The 15,666-nt window shown below is 39.8% G+C and overlaps 2 protein-coding genes across 6 annotated transcripts in view; both read right to left on the bottom strand.

The window, feature by feature from the left end:
* Positions 1-72: 72 nt before the first annotated feature.
* The window catches only part of LOC137405378 (phosphatidylinositol-binding clathrin assembly protein LAP-like), a 29,411-nt gene continuing 13,817 nt past the window's right edge, over positions 73-15,666 (bottom strand). For 2 of the 5 annotated variants that reach the window (XM_068091611.1, XM_068091612.1), the window contains exons 7-17: positions 10,421-10,527; positions 9,706-9,747; positions 9,513-9,536; positions 8,136-8,206; positions 7,120-7,216; positions 6,306-6,576; positions 4,618-4,716; positions 1,441-1,573; positions 1,187-1,298; positions 960-1,052; positions 73-608 (exon numbers count right to left, since the gene is read on the bottom strand). In XM_068091611.1, the coding sequence (XP_067947712.1) occupies positions 507-608; positions 960-1,052; positions 1,187-1,298; positions 1,441-1,573; positions 4,618-4,716; positions 6,306-6,576; positions 7,120-7,216; positions 8,136-8,206; positions 9,513-9,536; positions 9,706-9,747; positions 10,421-10,527 (1,151 nt within the window). In that variant the 3' untranslated portion in view covers positions 73-506. The remainder of the gene's footprint in view (positions 609-959; positions 1,053-1,186; positions 1,299-1,440; positions 1,574-4,617; positions 4,717-6,305; positions 6,577-7,119; positions 7,217-8,135; positions 8,207-9,512; positions 9,537-9,705; positions 9,748-10,420; positions 10,528-15,666) is intronic. The other 3 variants (XM_068091616.1, XM_068091617.1, XM_068091615.1) reach the window with 2 other exon arrangements.
* On the bottom strand, positions 1,787-4,371 carry LOC137404032 (uncharacterized). Its single transcript, XM_068090187.1, has 5 exons — positions 4,353-4,371; positions 3,846-3,932; positions 3,275-3,730; positions 2,701-2,754; positions 1,787-2,289 (listed from the first exon to the last, which is right to left on the bottom strand). The coding sequence occupies exons 1-5, from the start codon at positions 4,369-4,371 to the stop codon at positions 1,940-1,942; spliced, it is 966 nt and encodes a 321-aa protein (XP_067946288.1). The 3' UTR covers positions 1,787-1,939.

Raw genomic sequence — 15,666 nt, 5'->3', positions numbered from 1 at the left:
TCCTGTACCGGTATTGCTGCCTAGCCACTATTTGAGTTGGCTGTCAGCCATAATTTGATAAGCCCATACATGTACTATTCATCACCTATAATGTCAACAGACTAATATTGGTGTACATTATAACCAAAATAGACAAGGAAAGACAATGTCGAATTATAAGTAGGCGAGAATGACATGAAAATATATAACAAAAGTGATACAAAGAAATACATTTGCAGTAGTAGATACACATGAATGATTTACCAAATAATAGATGTCTTTTGAATAGTCGTCTCATAGAGCCAATAAATTAATACCCCGTGTCAGACAAATAGCTCCATTGAATGAGACAGCAATGATGCTTCTATAGTGACCTTGATAAACCAATGATATCACAACCTCGCCAATGACACTGAAGACAGCTTGATCTGCCAGATGTCATCATGAACATCAAATTATGTCGTCATTATGTCTGTTTGACAGCGATCAACGTCTGGAATGCTCGGCTTCTTAGGCAACTAATGGAATTACATACTAAACAGATCGGGCTGGGTGTTTGATGTCTGTGGCTGTGCAGTGGGTTGGAGGGTAGGCATCTGTTGAGCCTGATAGACAGGTGGCGCCATCTGCTGCAATGAATTGCAAGACATTGAAGGCTTTCGTAGGTGGTTTTAAAACTGACAAAGAATAGATGATTCATAGTTCAAGACCTAAATATGTGATGCATTGTGCACAAGTTTATGAATCACATCACTACAGGAATGCTGACAAGTCTAACAGTAAAACACATGATACCTGCTGAGACCTTCACTAATATTATGTAGGCTACAAATCATGATAACACTAGTACATGCGTACACACTCTACACATGTCAATTACAAAGGTTTTCTAGAGGGTAACTCCATCACAATGAGACAATTATATCAAATGAATTCTAAACCTTGATAGTTGTGAACATTGCGGTGCAAAAAGCACTTACAGGTGGCATGAAAGGAGTAAAGTTTTGCTGAGGATACTGTGGATAGGGCTGATACTGCGGCTGGGCTTGCATAGGCATAAACATAGGTTGGCTCTAGAAACAATAGAATTACTCACACAATGGCTTCACAACATAAATCTCTATAGAAATACAACACAAAGACTAAAGCTAAGGAACGTATGGCAGGAAAAAAAGAAACAAATGCGGGGCTTGCTGGACATGCGCACCATAGGCTGCTGGGGCTGCACCCAAGTACTTGTGGCAGCTGTCATTCCAGGGTTGTAGTTCTGTCCACCAGTCATCTTCTTCGGCTGCTCAGGTCCCCACTGGAGATTGCCTCTACAAAACATTCATTATGAAACACGGTTATATTTTACACGCTAACTTGACTATGATGTTTTATGTAATAGAGTTTTACAATATGTTTTATGTTATGTCAACTAGCTGCTGGCTCATCGAACGGGTAAATGTATTAACCTACTTTTTCATTGTACTTGATGAAACTATAAGCTTGCTGTCGGTGAGAGAGGCTAGACTAGAATCCAAGTCGTTCTTAAGTAGTTTATCATTGCTTACACCCTGGTCTTCCTTCCTCTCGGGCAACAATACGTGTCCTACAACCATACATAACAAATAATGTATTGAACCGCTGAATGTCAAACCTCAGTGATGGGATGCTTATTTAGTTCTGTTACACAAAACTGGGAGCACCTGTCTGTTCCTGGCAACATTCAGCATTGACTGCTGACATCCATCACACATAGCAATCAGTGCAAAGCTGTCTAATGAGCATGAAGATGAATGTCTGCCAATTGAAAGTGGAATCAACTTGACACAGATTCATTTTAAAGCAAAAAGGTTGAAATGTTACACTTATTGATTTGATAGAATTTTCTCTAGTGAATGCTTGCAATACTCAGTGACTCGGTGAAATTTGCGTCCAACTTACTGAGAGGTAATGGTTGACCAATTCAATCTACCTAACCTGCTTTCTGTTCGCCATGGCTATCACGATGGCTCATGGCGGGCGAAGATCCACTCGACTTTCCACTGCTCTCTGCCCGCATTTCAGCTAAAGATTTTCTCACAACAACTTTGGTTTCCTCGGGAAAAAGCTGTTTGAACATTGCAGCCTCGAGTGAGTTCTTCGGTGCTGGTGGATTCTGGGTAAGTTTAGGCGAAGGCTTAGGAGAGAGTTGAGGAGATGATTGAGGAGAAATCGGGGCATCCAGAGACTTAACAATGTACGCTGGGGAAGGTTGAATATCTTCAATGCTCGCTGGCCCTCCATTCGGATCAGCAGACGACAGATCAGTTAATTCGTTACCAGCTAGGAAGATGAGAGGCAGACAAACTCAACACGAGAGATGAACTGATAAGACGCCAAACTCATAGAAAAGGTAGCGACACACAGTGATGTCCACACCAAAGTAAAAAAATGAGGGAAGTGTGACAACGAGAGATTAGAGAGAAAAAACAACGAGACGCGAGAGACAACTTTATGTACATCTAATCAAACTCATTGTCCAACTACAACATGTATAGCATCGATGCCGTGTGCAGAATTACCTTGGTTTGGGTTGACAATGCTGGGAGATGGAGTTATGCTGCGTTCTAAAATGACCGCACAGGCTTACCATATATAAGGAAGAACAGCAACAACAACAATGGTCGAGCCATGCTAGAGATATGCATATGAGTGAAGTCGTGAGGGAGAAAACATAGGAAAGAGGTAACCAACCTGAGGTTGGAAGAAGCATTACTGCTGGAGAGTTGTCTTCCATGGATACGACGTCTATAGCAAAGCAAAACAATACTATTCAACAACCATTCATAATTTAGGACATGAAAACGCAGGCCACAAGCAAAATATATTGGCTGTGTGCCAAACGAATTTCTACTTTAGCGCTATGTGAATGTAAGATGATAAACAGCTCACCTGCGATAAAGAGTTCCTGGTATAAAACTCAGAGAAAGAATAAAGATTGGCCAAGTGTGAAATAGGCTACTAGAGGAGTGGGAGTGACCTGGACTAACAAGGTACAGCGCAACAAATACACAACGGATGATGGAATGCTTCCAACAGACCTCTCAAAACAATTTGAAATCAGAGACGAAAATGATGTATAATTTCTGATGATTTGCCAAACCTCTGCTGGGAAACGAACATTTCCATCATCAACATAACTGAAGCAAAGAAGCAAATCTAGAAAACTATTAGGCAAAAAAACTAGAAAATGAAGCACAACAACAAAACTATAGCGATGATCAAGTAAAAGAACAACACTGGTGTCACCCTACAACAGTGATGTTACCAGTTGCACCCTGCAGTGACGGAGAAACGGGAGGCGCCACAACCTCCAGACCACCCAGCAAGTCCATAATATCTGCATTGAGAGGTTGCTCCGCTGCCGGCTCTGGCTCAGCAGGTTGAGAAAAGTCAGCGAGAAGATCAGCAACTTGCGGGGCGTCAGCCCGTTTCTCTTCTTTGGATCCCGCATCATCTGGCTTAAGATCATTGGGGGACGGAGAGCGTCGTCCTGGCTCTGGACTGCCCTCCACACTATTCTCTCCGCTCTCCGACTGCCCTGATGGACGGGTATTGATGGAGATGCTCTGACCTCCGATAGTTACACACAGGATGTTGTCATCGGATGTGAGCAAGTCTGGTACTGGCTCAGCGGTGATCGCCGCCTCGCAACTTTCCGCTACTACCTCTTCCTTTGTTGTAGCTTCTACCTGCTCAGCTGGAGCGGTGGCAGGCGGCTCTTCTATATAACATAGTATTTCTCACTTTACTGCCAGGTCGATTAGAGACGAACTAAGCCACCAGTGACACAACAACTCAGGCAAAATAAGGATATCACAAAAAGATATCATAAGCACCTGCGCTGCACGCTGACGGCTCAGCCTTTTCATCGGCAGCAACGTCGCTAGAGACAGCGGCATCAATATCGAGTCCGATGAGGTCAGCTGAAACCAGTTGATGGATGAATATATAAACTTGCTAAGTTATGAGAGTCCGAGCGGCACTGAGTATTGCCAAGCACTCACATAAAAAAGGAGAGCAGAGTACTTTATCACTCGCTGCCAATGAGAACTATTTGTGACTAGAAACGAAAGTTTAATGAACTACCATAGCACAGACGAAAGCAGCGCGTCATTAAATTAAGCAGAAATCTCGCAGCAAACCTTGAATCTTTTGTTGATTGGCTGATGAAGTTGCGATTGGGATAGCCATTGGCTGATGTAACATCCCTTACAAAAGCAGATAGAACACATTGTCCCCCAAGTCTTAACAGTAAACCTCAGGCTAAATGCAAATATCATTCGTGTATATTATTATTACGGAAAAGGACCAGAGGCTAATAGATGCTCGCCTCAGGTACTAACTTGTACAGTCAATACCCATCACTTAATGTTTCATATGCGACACGCTTTTTCCGTCAATCTTCATTTATTTTGCGCTTGGATTCTGCCCAACTGATAGCAAATGCGCATTGAACACGGCAACAAAAACTATTCAAATTAGTACGCAAACAGGCAGCACAGAAATCTGATGTCTGTTTGAGAGACATTCAATATGACTTTTCATCGTTACAAAAAACCTCGAGGCAGCAGCACTCAACAAGTATTGAAATAAAGGTCAGCCACTTACCTGGCATGGCACCGGAGGGTGTTGTACCAAAAGCTGAAGCGAAGCTCATCTCGCTAGTGAATGATCCAGGAGCGGGCTGATTGGGTTTTGGTGAAAGGGCTGTAGAATACAAGTGATGATAGAGAAAGAGCACACATGACCAAGCACCTGTGACAGCCTACATGACAAGACACTTGTGACAGCCTACATGACAAGAGACTTGTGACAGCACACATGACCAAGCACCTGTGACAGCACACATGACCAAGCACCTGTGACACCACACATGACCAAGCACATGTGACAGCACACATGACAAGACACTTGTGACAGCACACATGACCAAACACCTGTGACAGCACACATGACCAAGCACCTGTGACAGCACACATGACCAAGCACCTGTGACAGCACACATGACCAAACACCTGTGACAGCACACATGACCAAGCACCTGTGACAGCACACATGACCAAGCACCTGTGACAGCACACATGACCAAGCACCTGTGACACCACACATGACCAAGCACATGTGACAGCACACATGACAAGACACTTGTGACAGCACACATGACCAAACACCTGTGACAGCACACATGACCAAGCACCTGTGACAGCACACATGACAAGACACTTGTGACAGCACGCATGACCAAACACATGTGACAGCACACATAACCAAGCACCTGTACAGCACACATAACCAAGTGCTTGTGACAGCACACATGACCAAGCACCTGTGACAGCACACATGACCAAGCACATGTGACAGCACACATGACAAGACACTTGTGACAGCACACATGACCAAACACCTGTGACAGCACACATGACCAAGCACCTGTGACAGCACACATGACCAAGCACCTGTGACAGCACACATGACCAAACACATGTGACAGCACACATAACCAAGCACCTGTACAGCACACATAACCAAGCGCTTGCAACAGCACACATGACCAAGCACTTGTGACAGCACACATGACAAGACACTTGTGACAGCACACATGACAAGACACTTGTGACAGCACACATAACCAAGCGCCTGTGACAGCACACATGACCAAGCACATGTGACAGCACACATGACCAAGCACCTGTGACACCACACATGACCAAGCACCTGTGACACCACACATGACCAAACACATGTGACAGCACACATGACAAGACACTTGTGACAGCACACATGACCAAACACATGTGACAGCACACATAACCAAGCACCTGTACAGCACACATAACCAAGCGCTTGTGACAGCACACATGACCAAACACCTGTGACAGCACACATGACCAAGCACCTGTGACAGCACACATGACCAAGCACCTGTGACAGCACACATGACCAAGCACCTGTGACACCACACATGACCAAGCACATGTGACAGCACATATGACAAGACACTTGTGACAGCACACATGACCAAACACCTGTGACAGCACACATGACCAAGCACCTGTGACAGCAGACATGACAAGACACTTGTGACAGCACACATGACCAAACACATGTGACAGCACACATAACCAAGCACCTGTACAGCACACATAACCAAGTGCTTGTGACAGCACACATGACCAAGCACCTGTGACAGCACAAATGACAAGACACTTGTGACAGCACACATGACCAAGCGCCTGTGACAGCACACATAACCAAGCGCTTGTGACAGCAGTATAAGAAAGCATAAACTAACTCACACATCGGATCGAGAGGGTTGCTCATCCACTGCTGCGGTTGGCTATTCACCACTGACAAAACGTTGTTGGTTTTGGCCTGGAAGGGATTCATATCCAAAGCTAGCAGGTCATCACTAGCAGGCGCGGCAGCTGCTGCCCCAACAACAGCTGGTGCTGCTGGTGCGACGGCTGCTGGAGCCTGTGGAGGAATCACTTGTGTCGTCTGCTGGGCTGGCACGTGAGAGGCTGCTTCCATGTGAGCCGAAAGTGTCTGTGCCTTTTCTTTTCTCTCCTATAGGAGAGTGAAGCACAGCGTTGGACATGGATAAGTAGTACATGGCATACCATACGTGTCTAACAAGTCTAGGCATGTATAAACAAGTTGTGATAGAGATCTGTTATATTTGGTTGACTTACTATACCAACAGACACATAAGAAAACTGACACGCAGAGACGGGTGCAGAAACCTTAAAGACATTATAAGATGTCTGCACCCGGTACTGTACATTACCTTCTTCTTCTTCTTAGCCTTCTTAGGCTTGTCACCTGGAGACTGAGGGACAGATGACAATAGAATTAAATGCAGCAGAAACAGCGACATGAGTGATAGCAACAGATAGAGCAAACCAATTGACAGCTTTGAACTGAGCAACGCTTAAAAGGGAAACATATTACGTCATTCATCTAACAACAATAACTGGTTTGGAAAGACAGTTCAGCAGCGAAGAGCCTTTCCACTCCATAAACTGCCTCCAAGTAAACATACAACCAGCATTGTACGTCTGACATATTAGTGTGTGTGATGGCTGCAACAAAGAGTTATCCTCTCCTTACCTTCATTCGCTGAAGTTCTTTTTCTTCTTCAGCAAGCAGCTTTTTCTTATCCTCTTCATTGAGTATGGCGCCACCAACCTTTTGGGTTCCAGCGGGCCTAACAATAAAACCTTAATTATCAAAGGTTTGATAATTAACTGTGAAACAGTTGAACAGGAAATACAATCAGTGATAGCAAGACATGCCCAGTGGCATGCTAGTTACTGACATGAGTGAACTCTCTCTCTCACAGAAAAGAATGCAACATAAAGATATATGGATGTTGCAGCAAACTGGTGGATATTGAACACTAAGGAAGACAGTGCTTTTAAACCGTAACACGTGGATAACTTATTGGACAAACAACACCTCAACTGTGATTTATAATTCATTTGACCAAAGCAGGATTCTCCAGATTTTAATATCAGTTGGAGTCCGAGTGAAACTAAATGATATACAGAGCAGTCCCAGAGCTTATCACCCTCGGCCGTATTACTCTCCGTCGTATCACCCTCGGCCATATTACTCTCCGTCGCATCACCCTCGGCCATATTACTCTCTGTCGTATCACCCTCGGCCATATTACTCTCCGTCGTATCACCCTCGGCCATATTACTCTCCGTCGTATCACCCTCGGCCATATTACTCTCCGTCGTATCACCCTCGGCCATATTATTCTCCGTCGTATCACCCTTGGCCATATTACTCTCCGTCGTACAACTCTCCGTCGTACAACTCTCCGTCGTACAACTCTCCGTCGTACAACTCTCCGTCGTACAACTCTCCGTCATATTACTCTCCGTCATATTACTCTCCGTCATATTACTCTCCGCTGTGTCACCTTTTGCCGTATCTTTTTTCTATGATAGCGCCATATTACCCTAATCCATCTTCTTCTTATCAAAAGCCTCATTTATTTCCTGATACATATAATTACTTTCTATGGATTAAAACGAGTGTTTCAGAGAGAAAAAGTAAGCAACCATAATAATAGTAGAGCGACCTGATTTAAATTTGGTAGCTAAAAAGTTACTCACAACTTGGCCGCTTTTCTACCCTCAAGTGATCGGAGGTGGGCTTCCAAGGCCTCTAGGAGACTCGCTGGAGCCTAGCAAACAAGAACAGAGATGAGGAACTCATTGACAGTTATAAAAGGGAGGAATGGAATCCGGTTCTATTTCATTGTTTCTCATTGAGTTAAATTAGGTAGAAGCTTCTATATTACATTTCATTCTTAATACATATTCCCTTTTACTGCAATACTACAGAACTATATTACCTGCTGACTGTCTCTACCCGCATCAATAAATTCTTTTTATCGATTTAAGCTGAGGATATACACACACAGACACACACTTATGAATTCCATAGCCAACGGGTAACTTGAAGGTAGTATAGAGATCTAGTATGGCTGTGCAGAACAATGCTGCTTAATATGCTGCACTCGTAAATATATTAACCAATGAGAATTGATCTCGGTGGGAAGAAGGTAGTTGCATGCACGCTGTACTTTCCATGATCATTACTGATGCATTGTCGGAATGTTATCTATCATGGATTAACAAGGAATAGTTACTTGTACATGTTACGTTTGTGTTTGAAGAGAAAATCATCCAGCTATAAAAAGAACTTTGGCTCATGAGATTAATAAAAAGAGAGAAGGAACTTTGGCCTTTAATAGATTTAATTGAGTAAAGAACTACACTGACAGGTTTCATGAGTAGTTCAGATTATTTCCTGCAGCCTTCAAACACCAGATACACCTGAGCAGACCTTTGACTATATATATAGATAGCTGCTTGTCTCTAGCTATTGTTGCCATTTAAATTTGATATCAAACAAAAATATATTGCATGAAAATGAATAAAATAGAATCAGAACTTTGTCCATTGGGGAAGCGACTCCTAACAATCCTGTCTTCAGTTTCTACTATACCAACAATGCCCAACATTATCATTTATACGCGTCAGCCATGCAAATGATGAGTTTCGCTAGGGGTCAGGCGATGCATTTATTCTGTACCTCCTAATGAAAATGCATACTAGTATTGTTCCTTGAGGTGAACATAAAAAACATAGTCGTATGCTATATGAATAAACCACCTCCGTCATGTCTCTATCTGAAGACTGAAAACCTGCAAGTAGTTAAAAATAGTCTGCCGGCAGCATTTAAATAGTTGGCTAGTTGAAAACAACCGGCTAAAATGTTGACCAACTCATGCAACGGTCAAAGAAGACTTATCCAATTTCCTGTATTTTTAGACTGAAGACTTGACATCTGGAAGACGCAAGCGACGCTAATATTTCAATAGAGCATGCAGTAAAGGGTGAGTAACTAGAAACCAGAGACACCAAGCGAAAGAGAGAATCAACAGCAGGAACCAAAGACTAAAATCACATGAGCAGACAACTCACACCAACAGAGTTATTCCTCATCATCTAAATAGAAAGAAGAGACGAGAGTCTGACAAGAAAGAGAGAACATAGAACTAGGGCTACAGGCTGTATGTCCACCAGATCCCTGATATTATTGTCATCTAATATCAAAACACTGTCTATGACCAACCAGTTGAATAAGATCAACAAATATTAGGAGTCGCCTACTCACCTTGGTCAGATCCGGGATATCTCCTTTGTCTATACCTACATTCTAAAGAGGGAAGACAAATGACAAGTTATATATGTGAACAAATTACAGACCAAGCAATGTTCAGATAACGCTACCATTTATATATTATATTATATTTGATAAAATAAAACGTTATGTTGGAGTGATACATTCTCCAATGAAATCTTGGAGAAGGTTTCATCCTGTGAGAGATACAATACCGAATGTATAGCCGTAATAAGCAAACCTGTTTCTTAGCCCAAGGCTACAAAACATAAAGGAAATCATTGGTTATTCATTTACCGTCTCACACTTTCATCATCGTTAATCTGTAGGATCTTATCTTGCATAGTTATCAACTTATCACGGAGAATACTTTTAGCAATATACACGCTACCACAACCCAATCTATACAGAGACTTCCATATTTATTCACAAGCATTCTATATCAATGCACCTTTAAAGCGCATTCAGTCACAACAGAATGGTGAGAAATAGAGAGTTATCACTACATGTATGAACATAGATGTATCATCTGTATAGACTAGAAATATCAATACAGTTGCAATAGAGTGAAAGACTCATGTATAAAAAACATACAATTTATCATAAACATTATGTTGTACCTGTGCAATACACTGAATGGTGAATGCCATAGACACAAATGACCGTAGACATACTGTTCTATTAATAGAGTACATTGAACAGTGATTACCTCAGCTACTTTAAGAAACTCTCCAGTTTGGTCCATTCGCACAAGAAACTTTTTGTAGATTTCTAAGGCTTCTTTGCACTGCTTCCTGTTCATGTCAAAATATTTCTCTACAATAGACAAGGGTAAGGTGTCATAACTTGTGAACATGTAATAGACATCCATAGAAACACACAAGACTCAATTATAGTCAAGAATAAAAGACAAAGAATGAAAGGTACATGCATGACAGAGTATAAAATGTAGGAATACATAGGATAGAAGTATATGATAAAAGCATATAATAGAAGTATATGATCGAGGTAAGTATATAATATAGCTAAGTATATGATTGAGGTAAGTATATAATAGATGTAAGTGTATAATAGATGTAAGTGTATGATTGAGGTAAGTATATAATAGATTAAGTGTATGATAGATGTAAGTGTATGATAGATGTAAGTGTATGATAGATGTAAGTGTATGATAGATGTAAGTGTATGATAGATGTAAGTGTATGATAGAAGTAAGTATATTATAGAGGTAAGTATATTATAGAGGTAAGTTACGATAGAGGTAAGTTATGATAGAGGTAAGTGATGATATCATAGAGGTAAGTGTGTGATAGAAGTGAGGTAAGTATGTGATAGAAGTGAGGAAAGATAAAATGGGTCATAATCTTAGAAACCATGGTTGAGCAACTTGTGTGAGATTTGGAGTTATCTACACTAGCAGGAGAAAATTCTCAGTTATTTTGCAAAAAAATTGATTTTAGCTTAATTACAGAAGATTTTATGGTCAATAAACTGAATGCACGCTTACCATTATTGCAAAAACATAGTTCTGAGAAAACTGGTGGTAAAGTTTGATAAACGAAAACCAATGCATAATTTTGTTTACACTTCAAAACGTCATAGCAACCAATATTAAGAAGTTGTGAAATTTATATAGATTTCTGTATTTATATCCAAAAAACTATGCTGAATTTAAAAATCTAAACAGATTTTAGCTTTTGACTCGAAAAATAGCTGTATTTCTATAGGATAATGTATTACCTAATTTTGCAGATATTAAAAACGGCTTGGCAGTACCGCGATATTGGGCACAGCCGTAGTATCAACAAAATCTTTAGAAAAATAATAACAGTAACATATTGCATGCACAGCATCGGTCACTATATATTTCGATCATGTAAATTCGAATAATTATTCTATATTATTAAATATTATAATAATCTTATTAAATCGAATAATTATTCTTTTAATTAAATATTGTAATACTCTTATAAGAATCGTTAGGAAAATATCATCCTCATTCAATTTACTTTCACTGCTTTTGACATCAGTTGGAATACCAAAGTACTCATTCTAAGTGCCCAAAATGTCAGAATTATCTTTAAAATCGGCAAAAAAGAAATGATTATTTTTATCGGACGCCATTTTTCAGTACTTCCTGTTTAGCATAGCAACGGTTTTAAGGTTTTTTTTCTGACGGTTAAAGACTTCTATTGGCTAAACTGACTTCAGATTCAGAAAGATCACTCTTTGATTGGTCCAGATGCACGTGTTACAAAAATACCAATATTATAAATTCAGGTAGTGCAGCTTCAAAGTCGGATAACTCAACTTCGTAATTTGCGACTTGACCATGGGTGGGTTCTGTGACCGCGACACAAATAGATCTATTTATACGGTAAAAGTACATATAATGTTAATTCAGTCCAAAATAACCATCGTATGTCAAACCACAGTACGGTATGTTGGAACAGATAACATCATAAGAACACATCAAACTTTATCTAATCTGTGCCAGAGTTTAAAAACGTAACGATTAATATATGAGGTAATTATATATAGTATTAAAACAATGCTTTGTATAAAACTATATCTAGAATTAGATACAAAACCTAAACTATATGTAGGAAACTAAACTATATGTAGGAAACTAAACTATATGTAGGAAACTAAACTATATGTAGGAAACTAAACTATATGTAGGAACCTAAACTATATGTAGGAACCTAAACTATATGTAGGAACCTAAACTATATGTAGGAACCTAAACTATATGTAGGAACCTAAACTATATGTAGGAACCTAAACTAACGAAGCCACAAGATAAAAAGACAGGTGAAGAGAAGGATAGCTTTAGCGCTAAGGAGATGGACTGGGGGGTAGACATAGTGATAGAGATGGAGTTAGTCTAACTTTTAACATATAATTTCTTCAAAAAACTGTTCCCATGCTTTTCACTGCTGCTACAGTCTCACTAGTCTCCTGATTCACAATTCTAAATTAAAAAATGAGGAGGTATGGAGCTGAATATTATTCAAGTAGCATGAAAACCAAATATGTAAAAGAGAATTGCATACACATGCACTTATTTATGACACTGCGTTGCTTGATGTCATATATTTTATGTGTTAATGCAATCGTAATTAGAGGTTGGACTGTATCGATTGAGTCATGTTTGATAGAGATTCAAATATGATAGAGGGACAGTCAAACTTCTACAGACTATGTTAATTTGCTTCAAGATCAGATTCAACCTGTCACAACCTGCCACTTGTTAGAGCAATGCTTGCTCTAACAAGTGGCAGGAACATTTAGTAATCCCATAAGAAGACTAAACTATAATTCCCACCACAGAGTACAGCTCCTAGATCTAATTTGCTTCCTTCATGACTACTGCAGCTAATTACATGAACAGTCACACCTCGACATGTGAGAACATCAAGACGGTCAAGAATTTCGAGGAAGTTTCTTCCTCGAGATAAGAGTAATATTTGAGATACGAGAACCAGTTCTCTATGGTCACTATATGGTCACTATATGGTCACTATATGGTCACTATATGGTCACTATATGGCCACTATATGGTCACTATATGGTCACTATATGGCCACTATATGGCCACTATATGGTCACTATATGGCCACTATATGGCCACTATATGGTCACTATATGGTCACTATATGGCCACTATATGGCCACTATATGGTCACTATATGGTCACTATATGGCCACTATATGGCCACTATATGGCCACTATATGGTCACTATATGGTCACTATATGGCCACTATATGGCCACTATATGGTCACTATATGGCCACTATATGGCCACTATATGGTCACTATATGGCCACTATATGGTCACTATATGGTCACTATATGGTTTCGGTTTAGCTAACCGAAAGCGTTGCTATCAGATCTGTCTCTCAGACCGCCGTCAGTCAATACGTCTGTCTGTCTCAAAGGTAAAAACTTACAGTGGTGCACATAATGTTACATTCTTTTTAACTAAATCGCTATTTGTTTTTTTTCTCAGCGTAGTTACTCAATTACAACGATTAAAAACACGTTTTCTACCGAAGTATCCTGTTTTACATGGTTTTTCCATACTATAGTAAAGTTTTAATTTATATTTAGTTATTCTAAATAGGAAACAGCGCCTTGAGACGAGCAAACTGGCATTTGAGCTCAGTTGCGGAACACATTAGACTCGTACATCGACAACAATGGAATGTGCAGGTATGAAATCAATGCCGATTTTAAATATGCGTACCAAAGAAGTGTGGACAGGACAGAAGTAGAATACACTTTAGAGGTGCAAAAGTATATCATTAGAGTTGTCCACTTCGGAAAATGCTATATTCAAGAGATGATAACTCAATGAGACTAGAACTGTGTCTATTGTTTATTGATTGGTTTATCAACTTTTGTATGGAATATTCTCCTGAATCCAGTTATTTTCTGAAGTACCTGTTTTGTGTCACCCTGATAAAACTACATTCCACGATTTGTCTGCAAACATATCGCTATTGGGTTCACTATAACCACCGACTTATATTTTCATTGAGCGTTGTTAAAATGAATGTGAAATAACAATGCATGACTTGGGAAAATGAACTAATATCATATGTATGTAATGGAGACAATGTAATGGGGTATGCGTATGTGTAATATATGTATAGGGTATGTGTAATATAGGGGTATGTGTAATATAGGGGAATGTGTAATATAGGGTCAATGTGTAATATAGGGGTATGTGTAATATAGGGTCAATGTGTAATATAGGGTCAATGTGTAATATAGGGTCAATGTGTAATATAGGGTCAATGTGTAATATAGGGTCAATGTGTAATACGGATGTCTATGTGTAATACGGATGTCTATGTGTAATACGGATGTCTATGTGTAATACAGATGTCTATGTGTAATACAGATGTCTATGTGTAATACAGATGTCTATGTAATAGAGAAGTCTATGTAATAGAGAAGTCTATGTAATACGGATGTCTGAGTAATACGGATGTCGTCTATGTAATACGGATGTCGTCTATGTAATACGGATGTCGTCTATGTAATACGGATGTCATCTATGTAATACAGATGTCTATGTAATACAGATGTCTATGTAATACAGATGTCTATGTAATACAGATGTCTATGTAATACAGATGTCTATGTAATACAGATGTCTATGTAATACAGAGGTCTGTGTAATACAGATGTCTGTGTAATACAGAGGTCCGTGTAATGCAGAGGTCTGTGTAATGCAGAGGTCTAAGGAATACAAAAGTCTAAGTAATACGGAAGTCAAAGTAATACGGAAGTCAAAGTAATACGGAAGTCAAAGTAATACGGAAGTCTAAGTAATACGGAAGTCTAAGTAATACGGAAGTCTAAGTAATACGGAAGTCTAAGTAAAGGCGTGGTCACACGAGCACCGAACCGACGTAGGATCGGTTCGGTTCGGAGGCTGGTTCGGTTCGTGGCACATGTCACACGGCCACCGAAGTAACTTCGCTTCCTAGATACCATACGTATAGAGACAGGACACGGTTTCATTAGTAGTTGTTATGTATTTGAGTTAAATATTTCTATTGTAAACAAAAAAACTTTGAGGAACAATTATAAATTATAATTACACAGCAGATTTATCAGAAGATCGTTCGGCTGCTCAAAGTAAATCACTCGATACAAATATTTTGCTAACCCTTCCCATCAACATAATTATATTTTTTTTATTAACATATGAATGTTTTTCTATGCTGAGTACATAACAAACAAAAACAGTCTTTATCATAGTACTGTGGTTTTACATAAATAAATCAGTCAACGATAGTTCATCAGGATGAATATGACACATTACTTATATTCTACACGAAAGAAAATCACAACCATTCCCCTACATTTATGCAAAACTTAAGTGCAACATCTTACATTTATGCAACCCAATCACAAGTCCGGGTGAACCTTGTCGTAA

This window comes from Watersipora subatra, chromosome 9, assembly GCF_963576615.1.
Source record: "Watersipora subatra chromosome 9, tzWatSuba1.1, whole genome shotgun sequence".
Classification (NCBI taxonomy): Eukaryota; Metazoa; Bryozoa; class Gymnolaemata; order Cheilostomatida; family Watersiporidae; genus Watersipora; species Watersipora subatra.
Note: the sequence above shows the minus strand (reverse complement) of the source record. Positions and strands in the feature narration are given on the sequence as shown.

Bases quoted from the DNA above. Each gene is read 5' to 3' on its own strand.
- LOC137404032 (XM_068090187.1), bottom strand. The intron at 3,731-3,845 runs GTGCTTATGATA...TATGTTATATAG, and splicing joins GCCGTCAGCGTGCAGCGCAG to AAGAGCCGCCTGCCACCGCT. The intron at 2,755-3,274 runs GTAACATCACTG...GCTTTGCTATAG, and splicing joins GTCACTGCAGGGTGCAACTG to ACGTCGTATCCATGGAAGAC.